Raw genomic sequence first — 18,388 nt, 5'->3', positions numbered from 1 at the left:
GAGCCTTTGTGCTCCACTGTCTCTCAGGTTAACTCATATTGCAGCGGTGCCTGCATAGTGTGACGTGTGTGGTTGTGCTGCTGCTGTGGTCCTGCCAGATGCCTCCTGCTGCTGCTGTTATCATTAATCATACTTCTACTGTTATTATACACATATGATTATTGTCGTATGGACGTTTAACCTGCAACGGTTTTGCAGCTTGATGGAAAATTGTCTTTGTTAAAAGGCTGTAAACACAGAAATATCAAACAAATATTATTTCATCTGAAAACATTCAGCATCCGTGTCTGGACAGCCACATATTATTGAGCAAGGTTATTCTGTAGGGCTGCAGTGTTTTATAGTCATTTTTACAAATCAATGTGATTTTCTTCCTTTTGGAGCCGAACCCAGAAGTTCTAGTTTCACTTTGGCTCTTTATTGCTTTTATTTTTTGTGTGCTCAGACTAAAAGTTCTTGTAAACAGTGTTTATGTAAGAGCCTGAAAACGCCTCTCAGGTTTGTCTTTAGGCTCTTGATTTATCTTCCTCACCGCCTGATTAACCTCCTAAAACAGCTCTCAGCGCAGTGGTCGGCTACTTTCTGTGGGAGCCAGAGACAAACAAAGATAAAAGAAAAATATAAAAGAAATATTGTAATGTGCTCTCACGTCTTCCCTCGCTTTCTGTTAAAGAGCTGCATATCAGCAGCCTGTAGAGTCCCGATTCAGACGAATAACCACTTTGTTGATCAACTGTCGAAGGTATATCACCAACTTTTACATCTACTTTGGCTCCAGATACACAAATAAACATGCACAGGCACACACACGCCCCCGACCTGCTCTCCCACATGTGTACACACATAAAAGCACCATCCAGCACAACACAGCTGCTAATCATAGAACAAAGGGAGGCTCCAGTCAGCAGGCTCTCCCATTGATCGGCTATAGAAAGCAGCAGGGAGGGACGACCGTCAGCTTTGTTACAGCAGGAGGAAGTTATGACACTATAGCAGGTAGAGGGTAGAAGTCAAAGCACTGTCTGTCTGTCTGCTGCGAGCGCTCATATCAGACCTCCACACTGATGACGGCCTGTTGCGGCACGCCACTGAAAAGCTCTTTATTAAAAGAAAACTCTGTAAACACCAGGTCAAAGCCAGGAGGAGGAAATGGATGCCTGTCACATCACTGGAAACTAAAACTTTCCATTCAGTCCAAATAAAAGACGCATTTGCTTCTTAAAGCTTCTTCTTCCTGTCGGATTCGACATGAACACACCGGCGGAATAACTGTAAACACAGGTGTTGTACAGTCACAGCACCTGAGAGTGTTTTCCTCGACGCAACACCCTCGGCTAAAGCACAACTGAACATCGAGACAGACATTCGGTCGCCTCTGGTTGTCTTCTGTTGTCTCTGCTCTGGTTTCCCTCCCATCCCCGCGAGCACAGTTCAACCTTGTTGGCCTTTTCTATTCAACAGTCTGCAGGCAGACCTGCTGGCGGCCGGGTCGAGGCTGTTTGTAAAGAAATGCAGCATCAAGCATTCTGTCAGACACGTCCCGGGCTGCGAGTCACACCGACACACAGACACACTACAAACAAGCGCAGGCAGAGGGAAGAAAAGGAGGATTTATGACAGAGATCTGTGATGTGACATACAAATATCATGCATTCAATGCATGAAACGATTTCCCCAAACACACGACCCTGCAAACACGTGACCCTTCCCCCCTCTCTCTCCGTCTGTCTCCGTCTCCTCCCGCATGTATTTGCAGGGTCAGTTCAGGTCTGAAAACATTCAGAAAAACAAAACAACATCTTTCATCACACATCAACCAGCTTCACTCTTCAAAGATCAAAATGATGCATAATGGAGGCTGCTTGTGTTTTATGTGCGCACATTTGGGTGTGCGTGCATGCAAGTGTCTGTGAATACAAAGAGGTGGGCGGGTAGAGATGCAACGTGTGCGCACACATGTGCAAGCACAGATATGTGTTTGATCAGTCTAAGATCCCCTGCAGACATGTTTTAAGATATATGAAAACAATCTGCTTGGAATTATAATTTCTGTCTGATGTTTTTTCCACAAAGAAGTTCAATTAACTCGTTAAATATTTTTTTACATCTCCATCTGTCTCATTGAAGAAATCCAGAATTTATGAATGTGCAACTATTATTCATTCCCCCAAGTTTAACAATTGGACACAAGACGTCGCCATCACCGAACAGTCTCAGTGTTTGTGCACTAGAGAATTCATGTGTCCACATCGCACTTGTGTAAACTGAATACTGGACCATGATTTAGAGATGTTCTGCTAGCATTTTTTTTTTTCAGCACCAATTTTAACACCTGAACTTTAAAGGTGGGGGGGGGGACGATACAGCATAGTATCACGATATTTAGCAATATCGTATTGCCAAGTATAATTTTTTTAATTATATAATTTATTAACATTAAAAATACAAATAAACCTTTAGGTAGCCTACTAGAATAACATAATCAACTGCTTTTTCAGTCCACTAGATACATTTTGCTGCTGCTGCTGAAAAAAAAAATGGCTGAGGTGAGATGAACAGACTGAAAATTTTATCTTATTAGATAAACAGATGATGAGTTTTTTCCTTTGGGGACATAATTTACAGTTGAATAAAAATGAAAAATATTCAACATATTTAAAATCACCATAATATTGTATTGTGATTTAAGTATCATGATAATATCATACCGTGGATCCTTTGGTGATTCCCATCCCTAGTGAACCTGCATGTTGGCCGTACAGGGAATAAATCACAGCTGTGTAATCACACTACATGGATGTGAAATGACTGCTGTCATCGTTATAACTACTGTGGCTAATGTTGCACTATTTACCGGAAATCAACTATTCACCGCTCTAAAACTGTGGTTGCAGTGGCTGCACAGTGCGATTTGCTGTGTAAGCTACGGTTTTAAAGCAAATAATTAATTTCTGTGAAAAGTGCCGTTTGATCCGGGTGTGAAACTACTCTAAGTTTATTAATAAATTACATGGCACTTGCCGATACCCGATCCAGCATTTTAGGCGGTAACAGTAATTTTTTAACATTTTAATTTCAATTTAATTTTTGTTGTAGCCCTAAAGTGAGACCTACATTTTCCAATTGTATAAATGTGTGTCCCATACACTGAATAAAAAGGTTAAAATGAGGTTAGCTATTGATTCCAAATTCAAAAACGAAAATGGCTTCGAGGAAAATAAAAAACGTCATAGTCCTTGGACAGATCTGTTTGCTTTCACTACTAATGCTGCAAAGTTTAAGCACCAAATAATAATAAATAGCCCACTGCAGAGTAGCTACTTTGTTGTAATACATATTATTGAATGCTACATTTAGACCTAATAGAATGTTTATGGTTAATGTAGATTAAATAGGCTGCGTTGCTGTCACTATAAGACACAGATATGTATTGCAGCTTCAGACAGATTTCTTAACATTTTTTGGCCAAGAATGACTGTTTTGATAGTAAAGTTTGCCGAGCCCTGGTCAATTGGCTTCCAAACTAGTTGTGATGTCTTCAGAAGATGAACGTGAAAACAGCCTTGAAGAGTCAAACTCTGCACTTACATCATTCTGCACAGTGAAGCTCAAACATCCAAGTGAAGTAACAATAAAGACAATTTGTAAGCGGAGGGCAAATCACAATTTTGTTGATTCTCTCTGATGTTGACTGTAATCTTGTTAGCAGAATAATGAACAAATTGGAGTCCACGCCGGACAGCCTATAGGACAAAAGCACAGCCCTGATGAGAAGATGAGATGCAGTACATCCAGCTTTGAGACAGGATTTTGCAACACTGAAGTCATCATGTCGACAATCATTAGAGCTGAGCTGCAACAGTCGTTCGATCTTACACCTTAACCTAGGTGTACCTGGATTCTGTCAGCACAGTGCCTCTTTTTTCCTTAGTCCTTATGAATTCTCCAACTCTTTCCTTGACCTCATGATGATTTTCTCTGAGGAAAAGTGTTTGGAAAATACATAGGAGGTCATTTGACCACAGCCTTTGTCTAAACAATAAAGTAAACTGAATATTTGGGGTTTTTGGACTATTGTTCAGACAAAAAAAGGTATTTAACAATGTCACCTTGTGCTCTCTGAACTAATAATCAAGAAAACAATAGGCAGAATTAACAATAATGAAAATAATCATAAGCTGCAGCCCTATTTTTTCCCTCTATCTCAAATATCACAAGACAACAACAGAACTACACTGTTCACATTACAAACTCATCTAACAGGAATGTGCACTTGCACTGCAGAAGTTAAGTGAAGTTCAGCTTCTTTCAATGACCGTGCATATTTTTCCTCCCGAGCCCTCTGAGTCAGAACCTTTGCTGTGTCACTGCAGATCTTCCACAGAAATACAACCCAGACGTTCTTCTTTTCCTTTGCATTTTACCGATGACTGCTTTGCCAACCAGGCGGAGTGCAATGCCAGGTTTTCAGCTGGGCTGGTTCTTTGCTTCATTAGGCAATACACAGCAAAGAGAAGGGAAAAAAAGAAGGGACGTCATGTAACAAAGGGACTTTAATCTTTTAACACGACACATCCTGAAGAAGCTCAGATCATCCTGTACCCGGTGTTGAACACGTATCATAAAAAAAAAACAAAAATATCAGAGTACAAGTGGAGGAACGAGATGAGACAGAAAGTCTGGCTGTATCTCCAGCTCGTAACGGCAAAGCACACCGAGACAGGGAATTAAGTGAAGTTGACAACTTGAAATATTAGAGCCGCTCTCAAACAGTGTGCATGTGTGTGTGTGTGTACAGTATGTGTGCCTGTGTGTGTGTGCTGAAGTGGGAGCAAGGACAAACTGTTCTCTCCACCATTATGGTGCTCACTGGTAGCACTGGAGTGGGGGCAGGATGCACTGGAGGGTCCTCAGAGTAATGAGTAGCAGCAGGCTGAGTGCCTACTTACTTATTATGGAAAAGGTGCAGCAGGAAAGTGAATTACAACTGTTCGGCGACACCTCAGCACGGACTGAGCGCTAAAACTACATGACATCATCACGCCACACGCCCGCTCTAAACACAAGAGTGAGGTCACTGCAGAGATGTTAAAAAAAACCACCAAGTAAAATGAAGGTACACAGCAGTGAGATGATTGATGGAATCCATCTAATTAGTTGATCAATATGAGATTTAAGACAGGCCGGTCCGGCCATGAGTGGTCTGGCCTGAGAGCATGTGTGCTGACCGCACTCTTCCATTTAATCTAAACTGACAAGATGAGTAAAGCAGCTGAGGAGCCACGGCCTCTATTGACAGCTGGGAGGTAAAAGGCTGCATCAATACAACAAACAGCCCAGTGGAGCTTTGTGTCGAGTCCCTGAATAATAGCATTATGCTTTTGTCACACTGTTCGCAAGTGGACGGCCATCAAATTATAAGACGCTGTGAAACCTATGATGCCATTACATAATGTGACTTATATCACATCACAAGAACAAGCTCTCTTCTTCACTAGGTGTCATGTAGGAGGAGGGTTTCCTCTGAGCTTCACCTGTAAAGGATCAGTTCACCTAAATAAATTAAATTTAAAAAAACACTAGCACCTCTGTTTTTTTAATCAGGTAATGCAGGTAGTGAGGACGAACTGTTGACAGTGCGCTCTTTGGATTGTCCTTAGTAACCAGGGCATTGTTACAGGACAGATGTGTTGCTTTAAATTGGTTTAAAGGTCCAGTGTGTAGGATTAGGGGGGTTGCTTTAGCAGAAATAGAATATATTATAACAGTGGTGCAGTGGTTAGCATTGTTGCCTCACAGCAAGAGGTTTCCTGGTTCAAACCCAGGGTGGGGGAGTCCCTCTGTGCGGAGTTTGCATGTTCTCCCCGTGTCAGTGAGGATTTTCTCGGGGTACTCCGGCTTCCTCCCACAGTCCAAAGACATGCAGGTTAATTGGTGACTGTAGGTGTGAATGTGAGTGTGAATGGTTGTCTGTCTCTATGTGTCAGCCCTGTGATAGTCTGGCGACATGTCCAGGGTGTACCCAACCTCTCACCCAATGTCAGCTGGGATAGGCTCCAGCCCCCCCGCAACCCATAACAGGACAAGCAGTTACGTAAAATGAACGAATGAATGAATAAATATATTATAATAAGTATGTTTTTTGAGTGTATAATCACCTGAAAATGAGAAGCATTGTGTTTTCGTTACCTTAGAATGAGCTGTTTATATCTACGCAGGGACATGGTTCTCGTCCTAGGGAGTCCGCCATGTTGCACTGCCATGATTCTACAGTAGCCCAGAAGGGACAAACTAAACACTGGTTCTAGATAAGGCCATTCATGTTTTCGTGTCAGCCAATGTAGTTATCAAGTCTTCCATGACGAGCTTCGTCAAAACACAGATTTTTCTTTTTTTTGTGGTATAAAACTGTTTTATTCCGTGTTTTTACTCATTTCAACCACCTGGTTCGTTTGTTTTGGAGAAGAGGAGACCACTGCGAATAATTCAGCCCCTGGTAAGAACCTCCTGAACAATGAACACTGAAGGAATTCTAACTGGAGTTCACGCTCAGCACATCGGAGAATTTTCAGCTGGTTGCAATCTGCAGTCTAAATCCCCCTAAATCTGACATACTGCTCCTGCTGGGAGTGCCATGAAGAAAACTTGCAACGATTAGTAGGTCTGTCATGACAATATCATTATCACCTTATCATAGGATATATGGCCATGACCTCAATCATTTCACTGCTCGTTGTATTTTACATGCATGGTTGTTTACATAAGAAAGTTAACAACATTTTAGCCAGAATAAACCAGAATAAACGGCAGGGTTTTTCTGATCACTATAAAACTTGGGCCCAGCAATTCTCCTTTTTTTCTTGCCTATTTGTGCTAGTCCAAAGAAAACAAAACAGTTCAAAGACAACACAGTGTAGCTTATTGGTAGCCCGCAGCTGCACTTTTGGAGTGGGAGAGTCACAGTCCTGGTAGTCATTTACTTGGCAACCCCTGGCTATGAGCCAAAAAGTCAGTTGTTTGTAATTTTATCCTCCAATAACTTCACTCTCCACTCTGTAAATCAACCACCAAACTGTCCAGCTAGATTATAGTGGTAGTGTTTCCTGAAGCTTGCTAAGCTTGTCTTTGAGTTGCAAGATGCGTCATTTGGTTTTCTTTTGTTGGCCAAATTTTGTATTAAGTCTCAAACTGAGTTATTTTTAGGCTACTCCTACGCAGGTATGCTACTTTCAAGCTCTTTTTTTTAATTTTTTTTTTTTAAATATGTAGATTTTTTTAATTCCAATTCCAATGTCTGAATGTTCTAAGAAATAAAAGTTCACACCCCTTTGTATTTATCGCAATTATTTCTGAGACACTATATCGTCCATCAAAAGCCATTATTCTGACAGGCCTAACGATTAGTTGATTAATTGATAAGTCAACTGACAGAAAATTAATTGGCAACTATTTTGATAATCGAATAATAATATTACTGAAAAAATGCCAAACATTTGCTGGTTTCATGGTTCTTAAATCTGACATATTGATGCTTTTCTTTGTCATACATGATAATCTGAATAACTTTGGATTTTTTTGGAGATGTCACCTTGGGCTCTGAGGCATTTCACTATTTTCTGACATTTCACAAAACAATTAATTGAGAGAATTATGGAAAGATCATGAAAATAATTGTTAGTTGCAGCCTCAACAAAAAATAAAAATATGAGGGTGTGGCACAAAACTCAGTGAAACCAAATATCCAAATAAAACCCAAACCATCTGCATGCCTAAATATCATTAAAGATATAATATGTGGCAGTTTTGGGTGAACTGATCCTTTAATAGTTCCCTCCATCCTAATGAATATTCCACATAGATGAAGTCGTGTTGAATAATAAATGTAGTAGCTTTTTGCACACACATGCTGCACAATAAAAATCAGAAATTTGTTTTAATTATGGCAGCTTCCGTTTTAATCCCTATGTGCTAAAACTTGCCAATGACACTACCTGATTCTGTTGATTCACATTTCAGTTTCCCGGTTCTCTGCATCAAAACCCAGTGACTCACCGAGTAAACATTATTAGGAGTCTCATTGGACCTTAAACTATGACTCATATCAATCTTTTTTTTTTAAGCATACAAAAAGTCTTATGAAAGACTTCCCACTTGTTTGACACTGTGGTGGAAGTATTGATATTCACTTTGAAGGCAGAGAACAGCAACTGATTGAAAGCATCTTAACACTTCTCTGCGTTCACTTTGATGTTCGGAGTCTGACACCAAAAGCTAAAAAAAAAAATAAATAATAATAATTCATGAATAGCGTCTCAGTATTCCCGACAACAACCACATCTGAATTTACTTTATTCATTTCCAACACATCGAGAGTCTGTTCATCAAAATGATGAAGATTTCCAACCAACACTGCAGACTGCACTTTGAAGTATGAGTATGTGCGCGAGTGTACATGTGTGTGTCTGCGTGTGTTTGTGTCTTAAGACCTGTTGCCAGGATACTAGCGAGGCCTAATAAGCCAGTTAATTAATGATGATTCACACTCCCTTGCTGCAGAAAAAGCAGAACCCAGCAACTAAACAATCAAATTAAACATTTCGTCTACTCGCAGAACTGCTGCTCTGTATTCCTCGCTGAGACCTCTCAAGACAAAAAGGTGCAACATACAAACATGGAATACTGCAAACAAGATTTTCCTGCAACAACCAGATTAGACAGAACTTTTTCCTCTGAAATTATTTCCTGTGAGAGGCCTGGTACCACAAAATTCTATTTTCCTGGCCTCGGGATCTCAAGACAGCACAAAACACACAAGGTCAGTGAGAAACCTGATTCTGTTTTTGAATTTAGAGCAAGACAGAAATGCCCAAAAAATAGGTGCCTACAGCCATGTACTTAGGCAAAGCACTGCTTTGAGCAAATGCTTACATAAGCATGCTAACATAGTCACACCCATCCATCCATTTTCAACCGCTTATCCGAAGTCTTGGGGGCAGCAGGCCAAGCAAAGCATTGCAGACGTCCATCACCCCAGGAACGTTTTCCGGCTCCTCCTGGGGGACCCCGAGGTTTTCCCAAGTCAGATGAGATATGTAATTTCTCCAATATGTTCTGGGTCAGCCCCGGGGCCTCCTACCTGCGAGATGTGCCCGGAACACCTCTAACAGGAGGCGCCCAGGAGGCATCCTGATCAGATGCCTGTACCACCTCAACTAACCCCTTTCGACGCGAAGGAGCAGCGGCTCTACTCCGAGCTCCCTCCAGATGTCCGAGCTCCTTACCCTGTCTCTACGGCTGAGCACAGCCACCCTTCTGAGGAAACTCGTTTTGGCCGCTTGTATCTGCAACCTTATTCTTACGGTCACTACCCAGAGCTCATGACCATAGGTGAGGGTTGGGACGTAGATGGACCAGTAAATCGAAAGCTTTGCCTTACAGCTCAGCTCCCTCTTCACCATGACAGTCCGGCGCAGTGCCCGATTCAATGCAGACACTGCACCAAACCACAAATCCATCTCATGCTCCATTCTCCCCTCACTCGTGAACAAGACCCCAAGATCTTAAGGCGTAGCCGTGGGGAGGAAGGGGCCCAGTTTGGTAACCTCAGAATTGCATCTCTGCCTTATGCAGATGATGTGGTTCTGTTCATCTCACCGTGACCTCAAGCATGCACTGGGGTGGTTTGCAGCCAATGTGACACAGTCAGGATGAGAGTCAGCACCTCCAAATCTGAGGCCATGGTTCTCTGTCAAAACAGTGGATTACCCCCTCCGGGATGGGAGTGAGTTACTGCCCCAAGCGAGGGAATTCAAGTATCTCGGGGTCTTGTTCACAAATGAGGGTAGAATGCCACCTGGCACTAAATGGGACCATAACTTACAAAATGAACGTCATGCTGTATTGAAGAAGACTTGAAAGTAGCAACTGAGACCATAAACTCATATAGGAAAATGTGTACTGAGGTAATAAATCAAGTGACAGGAAGGGTCATTTTCTCATAGACATCTGCACAATCAAACTTCTTTTTGCAACCAGTGGAATCGCTTGTAGATTTAAGGCGCTTTCACATTGGCTTCACTTTTCAGACATGGTGATAACCCCTTGCATGCTCACAATGACAATGGTTATTGTAATGTTCATCATCTTAGTTTAACGTGTTAGGCAAATATTTGCTAATTCACAGCAAACACAAAGTGCAGTTTATGGGAATGTTAGTTCTGCAAATATTTTCTTATAAACCAAAACTTAACATTGTCTAGGAACAACAAATGTACAAAACCTTGTGTCAGTTCACCCGGCAGGTGTTGAGATATTTCACAGGACAAGGAAAATCTCTGACTTACTCGTGGCACCTGGAGCACTACAGCCAGTAACATTCATCCTCTGGGAAACATTCATTTTGTACATTTCATAATAATCCATCCAGTAGTTGTTGAAATATTTTGGTCTGGAGCAAAGTAAAGACTGGATTAACCAACAGCCCGACATCGCCATGCCTCAAGTGTTGCTAAAAATTAAGCTGTTGTTAACTTCACTCCACCGTGGACCTTTGACCCCCTTCAGCACACACACAAACACACCAAAAAAGACACTGAGAGCCTCCCAATATGCCCCCACAACACAACAACCCCCTACAAAATACTTTGAAGCCTTCTATTCAAACACAAACACGCACTTGAGCAGATTAGTGCAGAATTTGCTGACGGTTGGAGCTGGAAATGCGGCAGAGAGAGCTGCCTCACAACAAATACCAAGAATACCATCTTAAGCCATCTTTGTTACGGCACAGTCTGTAGATTTGGGATGTTGGAGTGTTACTCTTAGAGCGGCTATACACAAAATCAACATTCATCTTCTTCCACACAACCAGGCGGGCGGGGGAGGGAAAAGAGGAGCAGTAAATCCTTCTCAGGAGAGGAGAGGAGAGGAGAGGAGAGGAGAGGAGAGGAGAGGAGAGGAGAGGAGATGTCATAGTGGTACAGAGAGAGAGAGACGGGAAGCATCAAAATCTAATGTGCATTTGTAAATGATGCCTGCAGTAACTCTTTCTGATGGATTTACATATTCACATATTTTGTCTAAAGTGTCTTTATTCTCCGTGACAGGAAATGAGAAAGGGAAGAGAGGCGGTTTGTGTATCCATGTATGTGTGTTTGAACACTTGGATCAGCTCCGAGCTTTAATTCGTGGAGATGCGAGGTGAACGGTAATTTGTTCTGCATGTCAGCTGCTGACAGCTGCAGAAGCCCTTCGGCTGGCTCGGCCACGTCGCCTCATTTATTGGCCAAACCCGGCAGGGCAGCGTGATTCAGCGCCAACAGGTAAACCTGCTGGTGATGCTGCCGAACTAAGCGGAGCGGAGACGATGAGTATGGCGGGCCTCTGCAGCCTCGAGTCTGCACCTCTCGACGTTTGAGCTCTGCGTCATTTTTTGTCACCAGCGATGAGATCAACAGGAAGTGACTACAGCAGCGGCTGGCTGCTTGTCTGCCGAGCTGAGTTACATCAGGGGTGTGGGATGATTACAGGCCCAGGGTAGGGTGCAAGAAAGAGCAAGATATTTGTAGGATTAGTCTCTGTTGGCCAGGCAAGTGTGTGTGCGCGTGTGTGTGTGTGTGTGTGTGTGTGTGTGAGAAAGAGAGATATTATGCTGTCAAACACACAACTCTTAACGTCAAAGCTGTAAAATGCGTTTCTGTCCAGAGTGTGGAAGATCAGGATGAGGGAGACACAACACCGAGGTGGGATATGTGCATCCATGTGTGTGTGTGTGTGTGTGTGTGTGTGTGTGTGTGTGTGTGTGTGTGTGTGTGTGTGTGTGTGTGTGGGCTCTACAGTGATTGCTCTGTGTAGGAAGTACAGATTACGCCTTCTCTTGCTGTGACCGTGATGAAATCCCACAATGCCAGTCATCACACAGAGAACCTTAATGACGTCCCACAGTGACCACACACACACACCTACGCCCTACACAAACACACACACACACATACACACACACATGGATGCAGATAGGTTGAGGATTTGTTGGATTTGCTGTCGCTTTCCTCATTAGCTCAGTTCGCCAACATGGCAGGAAGCTCAACAAATAGGCGTCATGGTTCAATGCTAATCTACATTTACATGCCAAAAGAATCAGGTTGTCGAGGAGCTTGTTTCCTCACAGTGACAGGGACACTTGAGAATGGACACACTGCACCAAAGCATCTCTAACAGATACTCAGGATAACGTCCCCCTTATAAACCACACTCACACACATGGAGGCAGAGAGAAAGAACACTTTCCTTCTCTAGATAATCAAACAGATTAGCTCTACCACATCTTAAGGCTACATAAGACAAGCTTCTGTATGCAAATACACTCGTCTTATTAGACTAAATCAAAGAGAAGAGCTGCAAAAAGCATCCCATAACACCTAATTGAGATGCTGTTGATTTGTCTTATTTACCCAGACAAAATACACTTACACTCTCCAGTAACAGCAGCTGCTGGATTTGCTGCTGATAGAAGTTGATGTTTAAGATCAAATGAAGTGAGTGCTGAAAAATCTTTTTCCAGCCCACATTTTTACATAAGAAGATTTTAAACTCCATCAGTTTAGAGCTTCCAACTTTACAAAGAGTTACTCCCACTGTCTCCAGATACAGAGAGGCTGATCTCAGCCACATTATCTGGGTTTTGGCACCACTGAGGCTGATGGGTCTTTCTGCGGGCTGGTTGTTTTCAGTGTTCAGATTGTGCTGGCTGTGGTCACCTATAATTGACCCCACCCATGTATATTGTTTGTGACATTGATAGAATACACGCTGAGGAAGGGCGTCGTGCCTGAAAAGTCCAAAAGTTAAAAGGTTGATTGTGTACGATTTAGGGGGATGTAGTGGCACATATCAGTGAGGATTGCAGAATGAAACTAGCTAAACCTTCTCCTGGTTTGAATTCCTTTAGTGTTCATTGTTCAGGAGGTTTTTACCCAGGAGCTGAATTATCCGCAGAGGTCTCTTCCTCTCCAAAACAAAACAACCAGTTGATTTAAACTGGTAAAAACACTGAATAAAGCATTTACATATTACAAATCAGTGTTTCCCCGATGCTGTTTCGCATGTTGGAGACAGGTCGTTAGCCCAACACAGCTTAACTTTTTTCTGATTCAGATGTCCAGTAGATTTTAGCCGGGAGCAAAATTATCCACATAGGTCTCTTCTTCTCCACAACAAACGAACCTGGGGTCTCATTTATAAAACAATGCGTAGGATCCATACTAAAAATGTACGTACGGACAAAAGCCGAAAATGGAAGAGAAATTTAACAACCAGGCTTCCACCTCACCATCTGCATCACCAATTCCCTGTCTCCAAAATGTTCGTAAGCATGGTCAAAGCTCTTCCCATCAAGTTCGTTTTTATAGATGACAACTTTTGCGTGAGAAGTGGCGTACACCTCTTTCAGGCCTCGTTTTGTGCGTATGCAATGCTTATAAATTAGACCCCAGGTGATTTAAACCAATAAGCACTAAATGAAGCAGTTTCATGATTAAAAATCTGTTTTTTCAACACTGCTTATTGGGAGGGGCTGCTAACTATAGTGACTGACACGAAAACGTGAATGACCCTATCTATAGTGAGTGGTTGGTTTGTCCATTCTGGGCTACTGTAGAAACATGGCAGTACAACATGGTAGTCTCTGTGGACAAGGACCCGCTCCCTATGTAGGTATAAACAGCTCATTCTAAGGTACTGAAAGCACAACTTTTATTTTCAGGTGATCATACACTAAAGGAAACATACTTATGTTATATTCTATTTCTACCAATATGTCCCCCTAAGTCCTACACACTGGACCTTTAAATTGGAGAGCGGTCCTCATCTTCACTTATATGTCCTCAGTCACTCAGTTTAAGTTACAGTACTAAACCTTATATTACCTTTGCCTCACTCAGTCTCCCTCTGAAGGGCCCCACAATAAGAATTCATCTCAACCAACTCCTACATATCACCAACTAGGACAATTTGCACAGACACCACTTCATCAGGGAGGTGAAACTTAGGATTAATTTATTTCTTACTTTACAGCGTCTGCTGGGGTTTGGTGCAAACCTTAAGTACAAATAAATCGTCTCACGAAAAACAACAACAGTTTAATGTGAGGCAGAATTTAACAAAGAGTTTAAGTATTTGTTCAGAGTTATGAACATCACCATCAGCTGTAACAACAGGCAGGTTAATGGTATCCCTGAAGATAAAATGCTTTGTTTGTTATGAGATTTAAATGAGATTGAAGATGAAGCTCATTTCCTGTTTTATTGCTCATAAAATTAAAATTTAAGCACTATGCTTTTTAGTAAATCGTACTTCATCTCTGATGAGTTTCTTCGACAAAACTGGAGATGTGTTTAACAGGGAATCATTTTTCATGGCTGGTTTTTGCTCCTTGTTTGCAATGTAGCACTACATGAAAGCAGTTTGTTCTCATGCACTATTTGTACGTATACCTACAGAAAGTAATGCAACAAAATGCATATATTCCACGTAATCACAAGCCAGTAACTAAAAAGGGTAACCCATGTATTTGGGAAGGCTGCAATCACGTGATCAATGTGCTTAGGGAAGGAAAGATGGAAGTAATTTAAAGGACAAAAGTCCAACTAAAGAGGAAGGTTGGGGCAGTGGATGTGTCACAAAACACAGGACTTTCCCCCACGAGATCTGGGTTTGGAGCTGTGTGAAACCAAGTTAGCCCATCGTCACCTTATTTCTTTTCCTAAACCTAGCCTAGGTAACTTGTCTAAACCAGTGATTCCCAACTGGTACGGCCACAGGGTGCAAATTTTTGCTTAGTCATTAGTTTGCGGTCCACATAGGTTAATACACATAGCATCATACTTGCGTTTGGCCATGTCGCTGAGCTAGTTTGCTGTCTCTGTTAAGTAGCTGTTAGTCACTCACTCTACAGCAGAAAACAGCACTTGAAAATAAATGCTCTGTGCTGGAAATTCACTGCACTTACAAATAAAGTGGTTTTTTTTTACAAACTTGACACATTTGCGAGTCACTTGTGGTCCATTCAGAATGGGCCTGCGACCCACTTTTGGACTGCGACCCACCAGTTGAGAACCACTGGTCTAAATCTGAAGACACCCAACCATGTTTCTTTTCCGAAACCTAACTGAAGTGACTTTACGTGAAGTGTGTGACGTCATTCGTAGGGCGCTAACTCATTATATACCACACAAACCAATGTGCGTGTATTTCTGTAAGATATACGGACAGTTGTATGAAGATACTCTGGCCTAAGTAGTGATGCTTTGTGTTTTATAAGTCTGTGTGGGCTGGGAGCTTGTGCATGACACAATAAATAACATAACTAAGGGCACAAAGGTGCATCAGGTTTAGGTGAACAAAGACAACAGGAGGTAAGATGCAGCACAACAGGCTGGCAAACCTCAAATCAGCCCCGAGGCACCGATGAAGAATGTGCACTGACCTTTGCTCTCTGACCCCTGTGGTTACTCTCCTGTAACTATACACTCCCACACATACATGCAGCAACACATGTCTGCTCTCTCCCCCTCATTTCTCTCTCTCTCATACAAGAACATCTATCCATTCACAATTTATATTACAACCCTGTACTTCTACACTTGTGAGGATTTTCATTGACACAATGCTCCTTGAACCAAGCCTGAACCCTCAAACAGGCCTCTGAAGATCTCTCCGACGGTAAGGACCCATGCACAGACTTTCCCAAAACGTCCTCAGATTGGCTCTCGTAAAGATAAATGTACAAGCACACACAAACACAGATGGCCCTTGTGCCACAGACCTCCCCTTACCCCTGCACTCTGCCCCGCTGCCTCTATAATTAATGGAGCAGCCCTGCTCCGGGTCGCTGGCAGGAAATCAGGGGAAGTGTGCATTCATAAATATTTACGGAAACCACCATGAAAATTTCACATGAAGAAGGAAAAACACAACATCTCAAACATATCCCAGTGTACACAGAGGAGGAGCGAGCACTGTATAGCACTTAAAATAGCCTCCTCCTTCACTGTATCTGTGTGTATCTGTGACCAGAGGCTTTGCATCCTCACAACTAATTGCTTAAGATTGGCTCCAAAATTCATTCAAAAAACCTAATTTCTTTTTTTCCTTGGCAGTGACACACACATTAGTTCAGCTCTGTACCTGAGACTAAAGAACTGGACCTCTTTGAAATCAGAAAATCAACTTTAAATATTCCTGAAACACCGAGTCTACACTGATCATTTATGGTCTCCTGTGTTATAACCAGCAGCCCATGAGACCAGTGTAGGGACATGTGACACATATCCTTATTTTATGGATGCTAAATGAAACAAAAGCAAATATTGGCATGCTGTTAGTGTCTCAATAGCATCATGCTTTTTCTTAGGATAAGGCTTTTCTTTGAGAGATGAAAACTTGCATCATTTTTGATTCATGCAACCAGATAAACCCAGCATTGTGTGGTTGGTACTCACAGAGAAACCTGCCCAGAAGGGACACGAGTGCCGGACCCTGGGTGATGTGGTCAGAGCCAGAGCTGCGAAACTGACGGCCAGGATCAGACTCCCCAGGACCATCTGAGAGACCCCCAAAGTCAGCATGATCCTCGTCCGGGTCCTGTACTCCCTTAGCCGGGACAGGCTGCGGGACAGCGACGCGGGGCTCAGGGACCCCGGGCCGCCGATGCCGCTGCTGCCGCCGCGGGGCAGCGCGTTCACCGGCATTGTCACTGAAGGGTACGACAAGCACAGCAGTACCAGTAAAGGACAAAACACATCCACGGAGAGCAGAGTCGGTGTGTTTCCGCCTGCAGCTGAGCTGGTAACACGGTGTAACTGGAGGTCAGTGTCCGGTGTGGATGATCTCCATCAATTAAGATACTCGCTCCAATTAGAGATGCGCTGCGGCGGATGGGAGGAGAAAGGTGAGCAAAGAGCGGACTGGACGAGGCACCAGATGTTTACCATAACACACACACACAAAGTAGGAAGATTTTCCAAGTCCAAATATTCAAAATAAACCGCAGGAGTTATCGCAGACTGCTCCGGCAGAGAGCCCATTCCTCAAAAGTCAAAATGCAAAAAGGCAAAAAGAAAAAACGCACCATCCTGCTGTCAAGCAGCCTTGCACCATTGTCAAGCTGTCATGTTCGCCTCTGCAGGCGCTCCAACTACTCAAAAAGCGAGAGATGAACCCTGGATAAGACGCGTGTGAAACAAAAAGGTGCACTCCTTCAAGATTAAACAGAGAAAAAACGGTGAAATGGCGCTGAATTAGTCGGTTTTTAAATGGTGTGTAAATATCCGCAGGTCTGGAGCGAGCAGTGTTTCCTCTGTGTGAGGCACCAGCCGTGGTTTTCACAGACGACAGCAAATCTAACAGCCAGGACAGGAGATGCACACTGCGTATTGGAGATGTGCCACTGTGCGCGTCTTCATGGCGGCGAGCTGCTGCTGCTGCTGCTGCACGGTGCCTGTTTTACTACGATGTAGTGGAGGAGGGGAGGTGGGCTCGTTACTATCAGGCAACATCAAGAGAAAGAAAAAAAAAACCTGCGTGTGATTTGTTACTGGCTGCTGGTGATGTAGTGCTTCATGGGAACGTGGATGATCACGAGCGGATTAGCCAAACAAGAAATCATTTTTTTTGGAGAGGCTGCACGTTCTGTGTTGCGTAAAAATGCTCCAGTCTGAGTGTTGTTACAGTTCCATCACCAGGATTGAGGAAATGTCAGGTTTAAGTTGAGGTGGGTTTACCTTTGAGAAAACATAGTGACTGTAGGTTGAGCTGAGCTCCAGCCGCAGCATCAGGACATCATCCACCGCATTGTCATTGAACACTGGCTCCGGATCATCTGTCCTTCAGTGTGCAGGCTGCAGGTAGTGAATGCGACACACCTGGAGAGGATTGTGCCTAAAGAGCTGCTTGAAATTACACTGGCTGCACATTGTTATATAATTAGTGATGAAAGGAAAATGTCCCAGTGGTTCCCAACCTTTATGGCTTGTGATCCATCACTTAGCTGTGACCCCTTTCTCAGAGTTTTATTTAAAAGACACTTGACGAAGTGAAAAGAGTAAAATGAATCATCACTAATACCCCACAACCTGCAAAGCTATTTTATTTGTGCAACCATTATTTGTAGTTTCAATATAATGCATTTTAAATGAATATATATAGGCCACTTATTGGGGCATATTTTGCTCCTTGTTCCTCATCAGATGCTTTTTACCACACGCAGGCCGCAGGGACTGAAAGCAAGAAAATACAAATTTTGAAAAACACATTAAAATCACATCTGAAGGACTTTTGTGTTTCTGACCTTGTGCTGCACTCATTCAGAGCTCAACTGCGCCATCTAGCTGTG

The 18,388-nt window shown here is 42.8% G+C and overlaps 1 protein-coding gene across 2 annotated transcripts in view; it reads right to left on the bottom strand.

Moving 5' to 3' along the window:
* fam189a1 (family with sequence similarity 189 member A1) overlaps positions 1-17,547 on the bottom strand; it is a 153,893-nt gene extending 136,346 nt beyond the window's left edge. For both annotated transcript variants that reach the window (XM_050065075.1, XM_050065164.1), the window contains exon 1: positions 16,497-17,547. In XM_050065075.1, coding sequence (XP_049921032.1) covers positions 16,497-16,745 — 249 coding nt within the window. In that variant the 5' untranslated portion in view covers positions 16,746-17,547. The remainder of the gene's footprint in view (positions 1-16,496) is intronic.
* Positions 17,548-18,388: the final 841 nt, after the last annotated feature.

Source organism: Epinephelus moara, chromosome 1 (assembly GCF_006386435.1).
Source record: "Epinephelus moara isolate mb chromosome 1, YSFRI_EMoa_1.0, whole genome shotgun sequence".
Classification (NCBI taxonomy): domain Eukaryota; kingdom Metazoa; phylum Chordata; class Actinopteri; order Perciformes; family Serranidae; genus Epinephelus; species Epinephelus moara.
The sequence above is the reverse complement of the archived record's forward strand: the minus strand, read 5'-3'. Positions and strand labels throughout refer to the sequence as shown.